Source organism: Chaetomium globosum, genomic scaffold, assembly GCF_000143365.1.
Source record: "Chaetomium globosum CBS 148.51 scaffold_3 genomic scaffold, whole genome shotgun sequence".
NCBI classification, from domain to species: Eukaryota; Fungi; Ascomycota; class Sordariomycetes; order Sordariales; family Chaetomiaceae; genus Chaetomium; species Chaetomium globosum.
Window position 1 is genome coordinate 4,605,562 of NT_165978.1, and position 17,966 is coordinate 4,623,527.

Here is a 17,966-nt window from a genome sequence, read left to right on the forward strand (position 1 = left end):
TCGTCTGGGGACAGAACAACCGCAGAATGAAGCAAACTAACCTCAACATCCTTAACCCCGACTAACACCCCCTTCATCTCGTGCCAGGCCGGGTAAGCGCGCTTCAACCGCCGAGGATAGGACGTTGAACACTTGGAGATCGGCCTTCAAGCCAGCTTACTGTGCGTACTACTAACCCACGAGCACCCGCAGCAGAAAGGGCAAAAGCGTAAGTAAATAAGCCAGAAAAGGAGGATGTACGGGCTTCAGGAGACCAGGATCTATTTTAGGATATGTATTAGTAGACACGTGATAGTTGCCCTTTCGGGTCAAGCCCGCCGAGCGGAATAAATTGTGTGTGTGTGCGTGTGAAGGTCCGGAGAATCGCTAGGCCAATTACCTCATCTCATAACTGGTTTCCGCCCATGGGCAACAAGATATCGCTGCCTTTAACAGCTACATCAATGTGAGGGACGAGTAGCTTCTAGGCGAGGCACAAGGGCACTGCGTATGCTGACTCAATTCTGCTAATCGAAAGCTGAAGAAAGAGAGGAAAGATACAAGATAGCGCGTTGGCGACGCGAGAAGGCATGCCCAGAACGGAGCTAGTCCGGATGCGGAAGTGCACTTCCAACCCCAACCCTGGGTGCGCTTTCTGTCACAATCAAGATGTCATATACGATGAAGTCATGCGTAGCGTCAATGTTTCAAGGCCATTGATTGGGCTCACCAGCAGGTTTCTGGGAGATGCCGAAAAAGAACATGCCAAGGAGCCAAAGCCGAAGAGACTGCGAATTTGCTCGACATCTTCACTATACAGTCGAGTCAGAAATCGAATGTTCATCTCCCGGATAACCAGCATTGCTGGTGTACGCACGATGGCCGGCAGTGCAAGATGGATGGATGGATGGAATTTGATTCGCCCGGAGGCACTGGGCCTATAGGCCTTAGCACGCTAACTACATCCGGATCAAATCGTTTTGCCTTTAACTCGTACCAGTGCAAGATTGACAATACAGGCATGAGTCACGTGAGAACGGGTCACGTGAGTACGGGTCTGGGCGTCTCATGAGTGACTCGGGAGGATCGTGCCCGGAGTCCTGGTCTAGAAAGAGATGTAGTTAACCAGGACTCGTTACTGTGTAAGTTTGACTCTGCCCCACCAACGAAATCACGGTCCCACTTTTTTCCATCTCTCACCAAACACTTCGCCATCCCACTTGTTGCGCGACGCGAGATGGATTCAGACCAGATCGCCCAGGCAAAAGCGAAGGTTCACTCCTGGGGTTTCCCATGCAACCTAGTCCGTGGCGAGGCCGCTAACCCACGTATGTCCTGGCCGCCCAACCCAATGCAATCCCCTTCGATTCTCAATTGCAGCAACACACCTCCTTCTCGGACTGAAGCCTAATATGCTTCTAGACTATAGACCCCACTCACATCCCATTGCGACGACCTCACTCATTGTCAAGGAAAAACAACTTCTTTCATTTTGAGGCATCCGGTGGAAGATTTTGTCTTTTCCAGATGCCTGGTGCGGCGCGCGGTGGTTCAAACGTCATTGACGTCATGAGAGGCGATTCCGGAACTCCAGGAGCGGGACAACGCCGCCCCCAGCGAAAGAAGGTGAAGACGAGAAGGGCGATAGAGTCAAAGCTACAAGAAGATATGGATTGGGAAGAGGAAAGCAACATTGAGAAAATGCCGAGAAATCACAAGAATCGCACCATCCGGGTTGCAGCAGCCGACGAGGCGAGGGACGAGACCCGAGAATCAGAACAAACCGTGGATCATGACCTTAACAACAAATTGAACATCATGAAAGCAGAAATTCAGACGGAATTCAAAAAACTTAAGGACCATATGGCAGAGGAGATCGCCAAAATGACGGCCCAGCTGACTCAAGAGCTGGCACAGGCGCGAGAGGAGCTCACTCAAGCCCGCAGTGAGCTCGAGCAGACCAAGATACAGCTACACACCATGACTAGAGCTCAAGAGACCCCATCGTATCGACCGACGTATGCAGACATCGCCCGACAGACCCCTCTGGTCAGCATTCCCACCCCGCCGACCTCCACCGGTCGGCCGGCGACACCGGAACCGACGTTCTGCATCGTGGACATGTCAAGGGTTCCGGAGGATCATGCCAGTGAAGCTACACCAGTAGCGCTTCGCAAGCTCATTGAGCATGATATGCGTGCGCCTGGCGACCAACCCAGCTGGCGCTGTGTTGCCGTCACAAGAGATAGAGGAAGCACCAATCGTCTTAGGGTCATCAGTAGGAACGAAGGGGAATTGAAGAAGATCAAAGACATCGTCGAAGCAAAGAAAACGCCGGGTGCGAGAGTCCTTCGACATCAGCTGTACCCGATCAAAGTCGACAATGTCAACCGTACGGCTGTCCTCGACGGCGAGAGCAAGGTCCTCCCTGGGACCGCGGAAGTCCTGGGCCAGGAAAACGACGTGCAGATTGCCAAGATAGCTTGGCTGAGTCGAAAGGACACTGCAAAAGCGTATGGATCCATGGTAGTGTATGTCACGAAACTCGGCGATGCCAAGAGACTCCTCAATGAAGGCTTCTTCTACGCCGGAGGAGAATCAGGGTATACGGGGGTGTTCGAACGTCGGATGCGGCCGGACCAGTGCTACAACTGCCAGCAGATCGGCCACAAAGCGTTCCAGTGCAGAAACCGTCAAGCGTGCGCCAAGTGCGGCAAGGATGGTCACCACCATCGCAGCTGCAGCGAAGTGGTTGCCAAATGCATCTTATGCGGCGGCCCACATGAATCATTTAGCAGAAGCTGCCAGAGGCTCTACCCATCTCGTCATGAGTAGAACGCTCCGCCTAATCCAGCTTAATGTGAGGAAGCAAGGTGTGGTGCACGAAAGCTTGATGAACGACAAGGACATTCAGAACGCAACAGTCTTGGCCATCCAGGAGCCTCATGCACGTAGGATTCATGGCCGACTCTTCACAACCCCCATGGGACATCACAAGTGGATCAAGATGGTTCCCTCGACTTGGAGGGAAGGCAGATGGGCAGTTCGAAGTATGCTTTGGGTGAACAAGGACGTGGAGGCGGAACAGGTACCGATAGGGTCGCCGGACATGACAGCAGCAATCTTAAGGCTCCCCGGTCGGCGAGTCTTGGTAGTATCGGTCTACGTACCAAAGCAGGACCCTCAAGCTCTACGGGAGACGTGCGACAATTTACACAAGACAATCATGGGTGCAAGACGAGACGCGGGCACGACGGTAGACGTGGTAATTGCCGGAGATTTCAACCGGCACGACCAGCTGTGGGGAGGAGACGATGTATCTGTGGAAATACAAGGAGAGGCAGATAGTATCATCGACCTGATGAACGAGTTTGCCTTCGCAGTCTGCTTCGACGGGGCACAAAGACATGGCATCTCGGGGATTCCAACACGACCATCGACCTGGTCCTGGCGTCTACCGAGCTGGCGGAAACAACAGTCAAGTGTGCGATCCACAGGACGGAACACGGATCGGATCACCGCGCGATTGAGACGGTCTTTGACGCCTTGGTCCCAGCACCAAAGGAACGGGACCGGCTTCTGCTCCAGAATGCACCTTGGAAGGAAATTAAAACCGAGATTGCGAGGGCACTAGACGCCACCCCTTCGGGAGGCACTGTACAGCAGCAGACAGACCGACTAATGTCGGCGGTCTTGGAGACGATCTAAACCCTGACACCGACAGCGAGACCATCGCCATACGCCAAGCGGTGGTGGACAACCGACCTTACACAACTGCGTCGCATTTACACATACTGGAGGAACCGTGCTCGGACCGAACGACGAGCCGGGCGACCCTTGGTGGACTTGGAGGAAATGGCGAAAGCGGCTGCGAAACAGTACCACGACGCTATCCGGCAACAGAAGAAGAAGCACTGGGACGACTTTCTTGAAGACAACAGCAATATCTGGAAGGCTGCCAAATACCTAAAGTCTAGCGACGACATAGCGTTCGGGAAGGTGCCACAGCTCGTCAGAGCAGACGGAACAGCCACGGCCGACCACAGAGAACAAGAAGAAGAACTCCTAACCACCTTCTTTCCTCCCCTTCCAGAGAGGATTGAAGATGAAGGTGCTAGACCGCAGCGAGCTCCCGTAGCAATGCCGCCGATCACCATGGAAGAGGTAGAGCGACAACTATTCGCAGCCAAATCTTGGAAAGCACCTGGGGAGGACGGCTTACCGGCGATAGTATGGAAGCAGACTTGGCCAGTGGTCAAGTACCGTGTTCTCGCACTATTTCGAGCATCTCTGGAGCATAGCACACTGCCCAGTCAATGGCGACACGCCAAGATCATACCGCTTAAGAAGCCCGGCAAGGACGACTACAGTGTTGCCAAAGCCTGGAGACCGATCTCACTTCTAGCAACGCTCGGCAAGCTGCTGGAGTCGGTCGTCGCCGAAAGGATCTCACATGCGGTTGAGACATATGGGCTCCTCCCGACCAACCACTTCGGAGCGCGCAAGCAACGATCGGCGGAGCAAGCGCTCATACTCCTCCAGGAACAGATTTACACCGCCTGGAGAGGTCGAAAGGTAGCAAGTCTGATCAGCTTTGATGTGAAAGGAGCCTACAATGGGGTCTGCAAGGAAAGACTTCTTCAGCGGATGAAGGCACGAGGCATCCCAGACGAGCTGCTCCAATGGACAAACGCCTTCTGCTCGGAGCGCACAGCCACAATTCAAGTCAATGGATATACATCCGAGATTCAAAGCCTACCTCAGGCTGGTCTACCTCAAGGCTCTCCCCTATCCCCGACCTTATTCCTCTTCTTCAACGCGGACCTGGTACAACGACGAATCGACAGCCGTGGTGGTGCGATAGCCTTCGTGGATGACTTTACAGCGTGGATCACGGGACCTACGGCGCAGAGCAACCGAGAAGGCATAGAAGCCATCATCAGGGACGCCCTAGACTGGGAGACAAGGAGTGGTGCGACCTTCAATGTCCAGAAGACAGCAATCATACACTTCACTCGCACAATCTATAAGACCGACGCACAACCATTCACCATCAAGGGGCAGATTGTCAAGCCTCAAGACCATGTCAAGGTCCTTGGCATACTCATGGACACAAAACTAAAGTACAAAGAACACATTTGGAGGGCTGCGTCCAAAGGCCTGGAAGCAGCGATGGAACTGAAACGCCTCCGAGGTCTGTCCCCATCAACGGCGCGGCAGCTGTTTACATGCACAGTTGCCCCCGTGGTAGACTACGCCTCCAATGTGTGGATGCACGTATGCAAGAATAAACTCGCAGGACCCATCAACAGGATCCAGAGAGTGGCGGCGCAAGCCATCGTGGGGACCTTCCTCACAGTGGCAACGAGCGTAGCGGAAGCAGAAGCTCATATTGCCAGCGCACAAGATCGGTTCTGGAGACGGGCCATCAAACTATGGACCGATATTCACACCCTGCCATACACCAACCCATTACGCAGAAACACGTCTCAAATGCGAAAGTTCAGGAAAAGCCACCGCTCGCCACTCTACCAGGTGGCAGACACACTGAAAGACATCGCAATGGACGAGCTGGAAACCATTAACCCGTTCACATTGACACCTTGGGAGAACCGTGTACAAACTGTCACTAACGAGCCGACGACAACACGCCGGAATGCCAACGACGATATTATATGCATCGCCGTAAGCAGCTCGGCGCGAAACGGCCTGGTGGGAGTTGGCGGAGCTGCGACGCTGCCGGCATCTGCATACGGCACCCCAAAACTTGGGACCTTCTCCTCTACGCTTGGCTCAAGGTCAGAACAAAATCCATACTCTAGGGAACTTGCGGCCATCGAACGAGCATTAGGCACACTGCCAACGTTTAGATCTAGCCGCATCGAGCTCTCAACACGCAACAAAGCGGCTGTTCTCGCGATCCGACACGCTCGACGACAGTCCGGGCAACGGCACATCTGCCAGATATACCAATCAATCAGAGAACTACGCAGGAACGGAAACACAGTATCAATACGATGGTTCCCTGCAAGAGAAGAAAACAAGCTTTGGGAAATCGCCAAGGGGAACGCAAAACATGCCACTCGACAGGGCGCCGCTCCGGAAGTACAAATGCCCAGGATGCGGTCGACAACCCTCAACGTAGCACGGTCCAAGAGAGACAGCAGCAATCACCTGCCAGACAAAGTCGGAGCTCATTCCAAGCGAGTCGACGCAGCACTACCAGGGAAACACACCCAACTGCTGTACGATCATCTATCTCATAAGGAGGCTGCCAAACTTGCTCAGCTCAGAACAGGCATGGCAAGGCTCAACGGTTACCTCCACCGAATCGGAGTAGCACCGTCAGACCAGTGCGCATGTGGACAAGCAAAAGAGACAGTGGACCACTTCCTATTCCGATGCACAAAATGGACAGCGTACCGAAGAAAGATGCTCGAATGTACAGACACTCAGAGAAGCAATATTTCCTTCTATCTAGGAGGGAAATCGCCGTCGGACAAGAACGACTGGACTCCTGACATGGCTGCCGTTCGCGCAACCATACGGTTCGCAATGGCGACGGGCCGACTCGACACGAACGAACCACAGGCCGACTAAATCACCTAACCCACCACACCCGACAGCACCGACCCCCTCACCTCGTGACACAAATAGCAGGCACCGCTTCAGCTGCTGAAGATAGGACGTTGAACACTTGGAGAATCGCCTTCAAGCCAGCCTACTAACAGCCCTACTAAACCCACGAGAATTCGCAGTGAAATGGTAACTGTCGGAATATGAACTAGAATGAACTTTACGGGCTTCAAAGAGATTAAGACATATCTTGGGAAATGTATCGTCAGATTGTAATACTAGTTGCCCTTTCGGTTGACCCGCCGGGCGTTAATAAACTACTACTACTACTACTCATTGTCAAAGGGTCGCTGACCGTGAGCTTCGTGGGAAATGCGGGAAATGCGGGAAATGCGAAAAATGCCAAAAAGGCAAAAAAGGCAAAAACTGCGCAGGGCAAACGCACATACGGCCCAGGCGAACGGGTCGACGTGCTGCCTAATTGTGTGTATGAGATGACCGCGGGCAGCGAAGGCTGCACGAGAGTTATGGGGGCAGGTAAGGAGGGTAAGTAAGAAATGGTGCGTGCTGTGCTTGCCTACCAGACAGCTACGGCGACTACCTTTTGCCTCAACAACTTTTCCTTGGCAAGGATCATTGTTTGTGTGGCGTGAAGGGATCTTTCTCACCCTGATACGTATAAGTACCGGTCGGCAAAACCAGTCCGTTAGCCTACAGGCTGACCTTTTCCTTTCTTGAAAAAGGGGACGGAACTCACCTTGCCATCTCGGAAACCGTGTGGACAATTCCGAAGGTCCGGCGGATCAATGAATCGCTGCCCTTCAGTTGCCTGTTGATGTAGACGTTACAGGCGGCATAAAGAAAGACCGAAACGGTCGTTCTCGTATACCCCAGGCCGCCGATGAAGTATGGAGACATTTCATGGCTGCAAAGCCGCCTCTACTTTTCAGTTCAGAAGTAAGAAGTCCTGTCTTCGGAACTAAAAGGGTTGAAGCGAGCAACCCTCAGGCGCGACGCATTGTTGCGCCCTTCCCCAAATCCTCAGGCCAGGAACAGGTGCTGGGTGGTCTTTAAGGAGAAATCCTGTAGGTGCCGCTGTTTGCCCCTGGCCCAGGTGCCCAGCGTGTCATACCTTGTCGGGCCTGGGGGTGGTGTCCGCAGGGCGGACGGACATGGAAGTAATACATCGCCCGCCCTGCCGATGGAGCTTGAAGTCAACGATCTCGACCTTGAAACAAGGTGGATACTGAAGGCCTCCTTTCGTGTTCCGCGGATCAAAGAAGTCCCTCAACTAAAATTCTGCTTTGCAGCGACTGAAAGGAGAGTAATTATCTTGGTGTTGCAGAAGTCAAACAACCGCCCAGCCATCCTCTTTGACTGACTCCCTACAAACGTTTTCCCGTAAAAGGAGTCCGCATAGACCTAACTTGGCCGTGACCCAAGGTCTGCCAACATTACCGCTTCTTCAACGGAAGCCAGCTATGTTAAACGAGAAGGCCTCATTCTCTACGTGGCTCGGTTTTGTTGAAGAAGTGGTCCATCATGTCTAGCTTGGCGTGTAAAGCTGCTGCCTGCACGCGTGCATGAACGTCCCTGTGCCACGACAAGTGCTCGCCTGTCTATTGGGTTGACTGTGAGTACTTTGCGAAGGAATAAGGGGTTTATGGTGATGCTTTGTTGATGCGGCGGGTAGGATGACATGGATTCTTCCCCGACACAAACTTCACCTTTGGCCCAAGCACCAAGTCCGGCAAGATCATGGTCGAGAGACCAACCCGGGGTCGAGGGCGCCGGTTGCTGATGGAGCGTCAGCTATGATTGCACAGGCTGCGGCTTATTACTGGTAAGAGTAAAAAATAACATAGGTACTTGGGCGAGCATGGAAACGGGAAGGCAGATATCGGAAGATGCATGCTGGGGCTCACAACAAACTTCTTCAACCACCACATTGAGTGTAATGGTCTACTGATTTCACAATGAAAGAGGAAGGCGGGAATCGTGAGGCCGATATAAGAAGGTGGTAATTCCTGAACTAATCTCTTGCCGTCGTCAATTTTGAACCTGACCTTGACGCATTTTGTATCAAATCGTCATCTCGAGTTGAGGTGTGACCCTACCTTGACTTTGAGCCACTCTGACTCCCCAAACGGTAGTCGGCACGCGTTCCGATCCTGGCCACGGACGGGTTCCCCCCCCAGCCCATCTTACCTACTCAGCCCCTCAGCCCTACAATGAGTTATAGCTGGCCTCGATCTGGCGGGCCATGTAGGCCAATTCGAGGCGAATGACCAGTCTCAGAAAGATGAATGCAGTCTTGCATGGCCGATTCCCTAAACGGAGACATTGGCAAATTTACCAATGCTGAAACATGCGTTCCGAGCGGCGTGCCAAGGCTAAAAGGTAAGGGATGGAGCGAAGGAACAGAGCCAACAAGCCAAGGTAATCGGGCAAGTACAGCTTGTTGAGGTTAGAGGTACTGGATGACTTTCGGCGTTGTTCCTGCTTTCGAGGGTTGCTCGACATGCACATTTGGACATTCTTCATCTAGCGAACCACCTGCAATCACTCACATCAAGCCACCATCCCGCATCACCAAACTCAATACAGACTTGGGGATCCTCTCCTTGTGCAAACAAGATGGTAAATGAAAATATGACTCACAATGCCAAATTCGGCCCACAAAGGAATAAACAAATTCTCAGCACCAGATACTGCTCAGATAAAGTCAACATTCTTTGGCTTTGATGCAGCTGCACTGCAGGTTTCGAGGGTGTCCCGGGGAGCCCGGAGGTGGCCCGGGGCAGGAGGCCGGGGATGTGGGGCCTGGCAACGACTGCCGGGCTCCGCTCCAAGGGACCGCTCCTGCCGTGAACGCCGGCACACCCCGGCTCACTTGCCAAATCGGGACGATTACCCCGGCACGACATAGAATGAATGGAGGTGAATTTACAATCATTCAATGAGTGCTAGCATTGTTTTGTTTGTTGAATAGAAAGGACCCGCTTTTACAGGTGATTTGGAAGTTGAATCAGGAGCTTTCGTCGCAGCCATAAATTCACCCTCTCACACCACTTCTCTCTTAGCTTCTCCCCCACTGCACAACCACAACCTTTTTTTTTTTTTCCTGTCCCCCTTCGGCATTTTTCTTGGGTGCCTTCCACCCTCGCTGCTGTTTTTTGTGCCCCGTCGCCGCTCCCCTCTCCCCGTCGTCCTCTCCGCAATCTTTGCGATTTCGTTCTTTTTTTTTTTTCCTTTTGTTCTCCTTGCTCTCCTTGCCGCCGTCTTTCTTCGCCAAAATGGCGCAAAGCCGTGGGATTCTTGGGCTCCCTGATGTGGTGTTGGGCAGAATCTGCTCGCAGTTCTGCCCCCACTGTGCTGGGGAGGACTGCCTGGGTGGCTTCAAGCTGCCCGACAGTTTCGAGGGGCCGGAGTACTTCGGTACTCTGGCTTCACTGAACTGGGTCAATTTGCGCATCGGTCGGCTGGCCCAGGCCACCCGACTCCACGTCTTCTGCAGCCGCCGGGACTCCCTCCCCCTCCTTGTCCGCACCCTCCTCGACCGCCCCCAGCTCGGGGAAAACATCCGTGTCATCCGCCTGGTATGCCAATTTACCTACACTGCGCCCCACCCTTCCACTTATTACCCTGCTACACAGCCCTTGGAACGGCGTCTTCCTTTACCCGAAGCACTTAGAGTTTGTTCGGGCCAAGGCACTAACATGGTTGAGTAGGGAAATCGCGACAAAGACAGCCACCGCCAGTGTGTCCTGCAGGAGTTGGGCACCCCCCAAGCCGCCGACACGCTGAAAGAACTGACCGGGCTCGCGGAGATGGCCAAGCTCGACTTCTTGAGCACTCGTCGCTCTCCCTCCATGCTCGCCCCTTTCGAACAACTGCCTCGAATCGAGGACTCTTTCTTTTCCTTGGGCGACTTTTACGGTAGCTCCCAGTTCTGGATGTCTGGCGACGCCCCTGTCGCCATTGTAAGTTTGCCCATTGACACACCACGCGGGGTGAGATGAGTCTTAGCTAACATTTGTGCGATAGCCACGCATCGCCAACTCCCGCCTAAATGCTTTCCTGCTCTTGAAGTTGGCAAAGAAGGCTAAAGCTGTCGCCATTCTCGGCGAGTGGCCCCTCGCCGTCTTCCCCGAGTTGCGTCATCCGGCCCCAGAGACCGTTGCCGGTGACACCATCCAGGCCAACCACCCCGACAGCTTACTGCCCGAAGTCGAGACCCTACGACTCGACAGCAGCAACGAGAACCCCCACCGCCGGTCAGGAATGTGCGTCGTCGATATGAACAAAATTGTTGGCGTCCTCTCTCATGCTTCCAATGCCCGCAATCTTGAGATCCGCGGCGGCAACCATCTCATGTCCGGGCAGAAGGCTAGAGACATCTGTCGGCCTTCCCTCAAGAACATCACGGCCCTCCACCTAGATGCCAGTAGCGGCAGCGCCATAACCAGCATATTGTTGTGCTGCAATCCCGAGAACCTCAAGCACTTTCGGTTCACCATACCTCATGGTCTGCAGGACAACATCATGCGGACGGCCAAAGTCCAAGCTTACAAAGTCGTCTCACCTACTCGAGAGGTGCGGCATGCACGAGACCCTGGAAACTATCCACATTGATACCACGTATGCAGTTTACTACGCCAACATCCCCGGTCGGACAGCCTTCACGACCGTTCCCTCCTTCTCGGCCTTCACCGCCCTTCGCGGCCTCACCATTAGCGCCGATAACATTTACTACCCCTCGGTATTCCCTCGCGTACTCCTCCGCGACGGAAACACTAGCGACGGGAGCACTGACGACGGGAACGATGACGACGAAAACCCCGGCGATCAAACCACCAGTGATGAAAATACTGGCACCGGACACTCCACCGGCGGAAATCCCGCTGCTGGAAACGCCAACAAGGAAGAAACCGCCCACAAACCTCGCTTCCTTCGGCTCATCAATTTCCTCCCCCGTGGCATCGAGACCTTCGAGGTTGTGGGCATTTACGCCATCCACCTACAAGAGGTCATGAACATCCCGCTCGAGTGCCGCCCCGACGGCAAGCTCCCCAACCTAAAGAGAGTTATTCTTCGTGGCCTGCCCGATGGTGCGGGCGTTCTGGGGTCCGTCACCAAATGCGAGTACCCGGTGCCGTTGGAGTACGGAGAGGATATCTTCGATGACTGGTACCACGTGATGCGGCATTCCCATGATTTTGCCCCATACCGCAGGGAGGAGGTAGCAGCTTGCTATGCGGAGGCGGGAGTGGAGTATGCGTTTGACATGCCCGAGTACTTCATCCATGAATACATCGGAGAGTGGGAATCAGTACTCCATTTAGGATGTTCTAGGACATTGGGAAGGAAGACCTGCGCACCACTCGGTTACATTGTTTGGGTGGATCGGCATGATTGCCGCCACCATGCATCCCTGCGTTGCTTTGGTTTTTCGCCATCTGGGTCGTCGCTGGGAAGCTATTTTATTTTTCGCGAGAGCCCCGGGTCATTATCGACGGCGTTGATGTGATACCGAGGTGTAAGGCGGACCTCGCCGCCCCATTCAGCAAAGGCTCACGCCGGCCGGAAGCCTCCCAGGCAGTTCGATGCACCAGTTGGTCCATCATGGCTAAGTTTGGGGGAGGACGAGCCCAGTGGCTTAGGTAGTCACGGTAGTTAACCAGATTATTTATTCATTGCCTTATTCACATGATGTGAGCCGAGTTTTGTCGGGATTCGCCCCAATTATTTCGCTTCTTTTCTCATTATCCTGTCCATCTTCGCGTCGTGTTCCGGTCGTCACCCGCAGCGGTGAAGCTTGAACCCCCCTGCAGGACCCATTTCAACCACTCCGAGAAGTTTTTGTAGGCCCATCTGTCTCAACTTCTCCAACCTTGTGATCTTGAGCCACAGAAACCCATCCTATCCAATCCGCAACCGCGTCATGATGCCAACTTGCGCGATGAGATCTGGCGCTGGCACTTCTTGACAGAAATGGAAAGTGTCCACTCCTCAACGAAGGAGGGCGGTAACCATCACCCGACCTAAGATGTAGTCTCGGATCGTTCGGCAAAGAGGTGCGCATCCACCCCCGCTACCTCCAATCGCTATTAATATGTTGATGTCCCACAGTACCACGTGAAGGGTCCAGCAACCCGGGGTGGTGGACGACATCCGCCGGTTCCACCGAGGCCTATTGCCGCCGCCGGATACACGGCGGCATTCCAAAGCCTCAAGCCACCGGGCAGGCACCTAACCGAGGATCAATGCAGCCTTTGAAGTTGAACAGTGACCTGGTGAGCGGGGAATTACCGTCCAACAGCAAGGCGGGTAAGTCGGAGGTCCACCAGGAAGTACGGCTATGGTGGTAATATTGGATGTACTCTCGGGGATTCAACCCGATTCATCCTACACCATTAACCCGATGAAATCTACAGTGTGGTATCCTGGACGTCACGGGTTGTTGGCAGGAAAGTTACAACGACGGAGATGACCGATGAGCACCTCGCGTGGAGTCATGGTTCAGGGCGAGGGGAAAATGACGGTAACAGGCTGGTTATTTATTGCCCAGACCATTTTCGGTCAGAAGCACAACTCGAATAGGCCTGAAGAAGCGTGATACATGGCGCTACGTGCGTTCTAGAATCGCCAATGAGGTCTTCCACACCACAAATATATGGAAGCGAGCTCTACGTACCCTGGCAGTGTCACCGTAGCAGTCGGGAACAAGCCCTCGGGCTTATTTCTCCCACTGGTCAACCCCTCTCTTTCTTACTCCCCTTGGTCCCCTCATGCGGCCCATGCCGACACACATTCGAATGCCGAGGACTCCTCTCTAACTTCTGAAAGTGCGGTGCTTTGTCGGGTTACCGCCAAGGTGGCTTTTAGTCGCACCGAGACGGAATAACTGCTGCCGTTCCTGCAGATGGTCACTCAGCTCGGTAAAATCGGCAGCCTGTCATTTAGCCTTATTCACGGTTTCTCTTATTATGCTCGAGCAATGCTCCGGATAGTGGTTGCTGTTACCCTTTTCCTCTTTAGATTAATTTCAGGGCGCATTGGTACCTCTACTCAGTCTAAACAGCCTGACCCTTCCTGCGGGTTCCTGATCTACGGCCGGCAACCGACCTTGGGGTAGCTGGCATCCGATTGATGAGTGGCACGATGTGAAAATGAACGGGCTTCAAATGTCCCGCGATACCCCCCCATGCCGCCGATCTGCGAGCTGCCTTGTCGTCGATCCCGCGCGCCCTGCTACTTTTGCATAACCGCACGGACTTGAACCGGCCGTCGACACGATGAGATCCGTTTACATCGCCCTAGCAGCTGCCCTGTGCTGGACCGGCACTCTTAGCGCCAGCCCGGCCGGGGCGAAAGATGATGTCGAAGTGGCAATGATGGCCGGGAGGCGCCGTCTCACAAGGACTAGCGGTCGATACCGCAGCGAGTTTGCGGCGCTCGGTGCGCGCCAGGGAGATCAACAATGCGGAGCCCAGTTCGGGAGATGCCCCGGCGATCTCTGTTGCTCCAGCTATGGCTTCTGCGGGGACTCAGTCGACCACTGCCACCCTCTCTTTGACTGCCAAACCCAGTACGGCACCTGTGGGTGGCCTAGAGCGGTCCCGACAACGTCCGCCCGCCCTACTACGAGCTCAACACCGGCCCCGCCTACGACAACCACCCCGAGTTCTACCTCGGTCAGGCCACCCACTACGTCGACATCCGTTACAATTCCGGTCCCATCGGGTGGCCTCGAGGTCACCCAAAACGGCATGTGCGGCAACAACACCATGTGCATCGGCAACCCTAACTACGGACCCTGCTGCTCTCAGTTCTTCTGGTGCGGTTCCTCCATCGAATTCTGCGGTGCCGGTTGCCAGAGTGACTTCGGCGCATGCCTCGGCATCCCTGGCCAACCCGGGAACCCCATCACCAACGGCACCACGACATCCGGTGGCGGCAGTGGACCTACCTCTAGCCCTCCCACAACACGACCGACCTCTACAAGGGTTAGCACCACGACCACTACCACTACCTCTTCCAGAACAACGTCCTCTTCGCCTTCTGTGACGCTGCCCGCCGGCCAAACGTCTAGCACCGACGGCAGGTGCGGGAACAACGTGAACTGTCTCGGGTCGAGATTCGGGCGATGCTGTAGTCAGTTTGGGTACTGTGGCGACGGTGACCAGTATTGTCCGTACATTGTGGGTTGCCAGCCTCAGTTTGGGTACTGTGACCCACAGTAAAGGGGCTGCTTGGCGAGTTGAAGTTGGGGGGCGCAGAGTGGTAGCAGGAGCCATGTTCTGTATGTCAAGACTAGATCAATACAATTGCAAAGTTTTCATCAACAGGAATTTGCCCTCATAACTGGCGGTTATGAAATTCATGATTCCATTTGACACTACAACAAGATATTAATTAGCCGAGGGGATGAGGAACACGGTCCTCCCTTTAGCCTGCAACAGTCTCCCGTTTCCGTCACAAATGTTCCCACAAACGACAGAACCTTTCCTTTGAGTTATCAGCGGCAAGTGCCATGTGGTGGGCTAAGCCCTGGCGCCCCAAAACTCTAACACGTTAAACCCCTGTCTCTGCATCTGCCCTATGATCCTCCCCCACAGCTGTGCCATTGTTGGGGCTTTCACTGTGGTTGGAAGCCTCTTTTCCAGTGAGATGTTTCTCGGATTTTCGCTTCTCTGCATCATCCCTATTTACGAATCAGTCAGTTACCTACATCCACTTTAACTCAACTTTACCCTTGAGGTAAGACGACACTCACCAATCCTGGCCAGGATTACACTCCTTCCACCTCAAGTACTTGAGTAAGACGTAGAAGCCACACGCAAGCAGCGATCCAAGAAGCGGTCCAAGCCAATAGATCCAAAAATAGCCCGGAAAGCTATGATTGACGACTGCGGGCCCCAGAGAACGAGCCGGGTTCAATGAGCCGCCAGTGAAGTAAACACCTGCCGAGTAATTAAGAGTCAGCAACCCCCAGCATATCGCAAAGTCCAGTGGTAACAAACCAACTAGCTCGGCCAGGAAAAAGGTGATCCCGATTCCAATAGGAGCCAAGAACGTCGACTTGTGCTTCTCCGCTGCAAGCATGATAATGACAAAAACAAGCTGAGCGGTGAGGAACATCTCAATGAACAAGCCTTGAGAAATGCTCGCTCCTGCACCAAGCGTGGTTGCGACGGCCATTGGACCAGGGAACAGGGCCGAGACGACCGCTGCCGCGGCGATACCCCCGAGGAATTGGGCGATAACGACGACGAGGAGGCGGACGAGGGAAAGACCGCCAACAAGAAATAGTGCTAGGGCGACCTTTACAACAGTTAGTTAAGCAGGGATGGTACAGTTCCGGGGAGGGGTGCTTGCCGCCGGATTAAACAATCCTCCGGTAACTCGGTAGAATGCCCAAACATTGGCCATCAAACTCAATCCAAAGGCCAGGGCGATGAACATGAGGTTGGACGTGTTGGGCAAAGGAGTGTCCCTTCCATTTGCTGGCGCTGGCGCGGGAGTGTTGGCCACTTGGGTTCCGGCAAAAGCGAAGAACAAGAACAAGAATGTGCCGACAAACTCTCCTAACGCTGCCACAATATTATTATGTTTTGTCAACGGCTTGGTCAACATGGGAAGCCTGGTCGGCGAGCCATTCTGCCCTGCTTCAGAAGCGAAGGAGAGCATGCGATGGGGTCTGGAACTCGAGGGACTCATGATGGGAACCTTTTTCGGGCAAACGGTGAAGTGCATAGAGATGTGGGCTGCGTGTGCGATGTTTGACCTCTCGTAAAGAAAGCGGGAGGGACCATTAGGGAATCAAGTAGCTCAACCATGGCATAAATAGGCCCCCAAGCAGCTCAAACAAAGACCGGACCGGATCCTCCGATGCGCTAGCGGGGACCACACGGTGGCCATGGGAAATGTCCGAGCTGCATGCATCCAGGTTACCCCGATGAATAGGATAGGTGCATGTTTCGAACGTATAGATGTGCCACCACATCATCATGCAGTCAAGGGCTGATTTGAAGGGTCCGGTGTTGGGTTCCGGGACCAGCGCTAATGTGCTGTTTCCGGTGGGCTTCCAAGGGCCACTGGTGAACCCTCTTATCAACAAAGCAAGCAACGGCACAGTACTCCGACCGGAAAATGACAAGTGCCGAGAGCGAGCCCGGATCGAAGCTTAGCTACATGGCAAGGATTCGACGGTTCCACCGGTGCCTCCCAGATAGCTTCTTATGTTTATGATAGACAAACCGAGGCGATCCGGCCGTGCTACTATCGGATATTGTCCAGGGGCGTTGAGGCGGAACGGTCTGGGCCCCCCGGGTTCGGGCCCGTTCCACAACATGGATGAGCACGACGCAGAGAGGAACCATTATTGTGTGGTACAGCTTCACCTTTAGGTTCGCCACGAGGCAGGGCGGCCCTCCAAGTCCAATGGCAGTTGCTCTGTAAACGCTAGGCGAGATATTTTCAAATTGCCCGAGCAGAACCGCTCCGAGACCTACCCGCTTATCAGGGGTCTCGATACCAATTGCCACAGCGAATTCGGCGATGGGCAGCTATTGTCGCCGCAGACCCCCCATTAAACACGTTCGCTTACCTCTCTTTTTAGTTCTTGGAATACCCGTCCGGATTCGGTCCGGCCCACTTTACGCCAGTAAGCAGCACAAAGAGACCAACGCCGACCGCGATCCGACCCGGCGCCGAAGGCCCGCCCGTCTTCCCCAATGCTCGCAGAGCCCCCAGCCGGGTGAACAAAGCAATAACCTGGGACCAGGGACGTGCATATGCTATCGAAAACATGACACATTATGTATGCACCTCACAATGGTTACGGTTATGGCGAGATGCCAAGACGTATCTCCGTTTTCGTCAATTCTCAGTTGCCGCCCATGAGCATGCTCGCGGAAACATACGCCAGCCATTGGGCTAACCGCAAGCCCTTTTCACCGGTATGATAGAAGCGTACTGGCGGCGAAGTGGGACCGTGATGCCAGCCTCCCCGCCAATGTCATCCCGAGAAAGACGCTGGGGCTGTGGATGATTGCGTCATGTCATGTGCGCCCAGCTTGTCGGTTCTGATGAGCTTCCTTTGTTCCGTCGACGCTGCAAATAGTCCAATGACTCGAGCACATGCCACACAGCAACGTCGACGTCTGCCGACGAACCAACACCGCCGTGAGCACCCGACGAAACACGAGCGAGATCACTGCCAGCCCGGCCGTGGCGCCCAGCTGTCGATAGAGATACACACACGGCGTGACCACCGCCTGGTCCTCTGGGCTCGCCACCGCCACAACCCCTACCCGCGTGGCCATCATGCCCGCACCATTCCCCAGCCCACCCACCAACAAGCTCCCACTAATCTCCCACACCACACCCGCAACCGATAACAAACC

At 54.3% G+C, this 17,966-nt stretch overlaps 4 protein-coding genes across 4 annotated transcripts; 3 read left to right on the forward strand and 1 right to left on the reverse strand.

Annotated features, from left to right (window-relative positions):
• Positions 1–1,506: 1,506 nt before the first annotated feature.
• CHGG_06794 (uncharacterized protein) lies at positions 1,507–7,208 on the forward strand (the record flags this gene model as incomplete). The annotated part of the gene is made up of 5 exons (XM_001222888.1): positions 1,507–2,342; positions 2,539–3,423; positions 3,780–6,421; positions 6,901–7,092; positions 7,144–7,208. The coding sequence occupies 5 exons, from the start codon at positions 1,507–1,509 to the stop codon at positions 7,206–7,208; spliced, it is 4,620 nt and encodes a 1,539-aa protein (XP_001222889.1).
• A 2,643-nt stretch (positions 7,209–9,851) lies between these two features.
• CHGG_06795 (uncharacterized protein) lies at positions 9,852–12,085 on the forward strand (the record flags this gene model as incomplete). The annotated part of the gene is made up of 4 exons (XM_001222889.1): positions 9,852–10,154; positions 10,287–10,538; positions 10,603–11,083; positions 11,205–12,085. 4 exons carry the CDS (start codon positions 9,852–9,854, stop codon positions 12,083–12,085), a joined length of 1,917 nt encoding a protein of 638 aa, XP_001222890.1.
• Positions 12,086–13,853: 1,768 nt separating this feature from the next.
• Positions 13,854–14,801, forward strand: CHGG_06796 (uncharacterized protein; the record flags this gene model as incomplete). Its single annotated transcript, XM_001222890.1, has 1 exon — positions 13,854–14,801. The coding sequence occupies one exon, from the start codon at positions 13,854–13,856 to the stop codon at positions 14,799–14,801; it is 948 nt and encodes a 315-aa protein (XP_001222891.1).
• Positions 14,802–15,132: 331 nt separating this feature from the next.
• CHGG_06797 (uncharacterized protein) lies at positions 15,133–16,278 on the reverse strand (the record flags this gene model as incomplete). The annotated part of the gene is made up of 4 exons (XM_001222891.1): positions 15,133–15,262; positions 15,335–15,521; positions 15,582–15,882; positions 15,964–16,278. 4 exons carry the CDS (start codon positions 16,276–16,278, stop codon positions 15,133–15,135), a joined length of 933 nt encoding a protein of 310 aa, XP_001222892.1.
• Between the last annotated feature and the right edge of the window lie 1,688 nt (positions 16,279–17,966).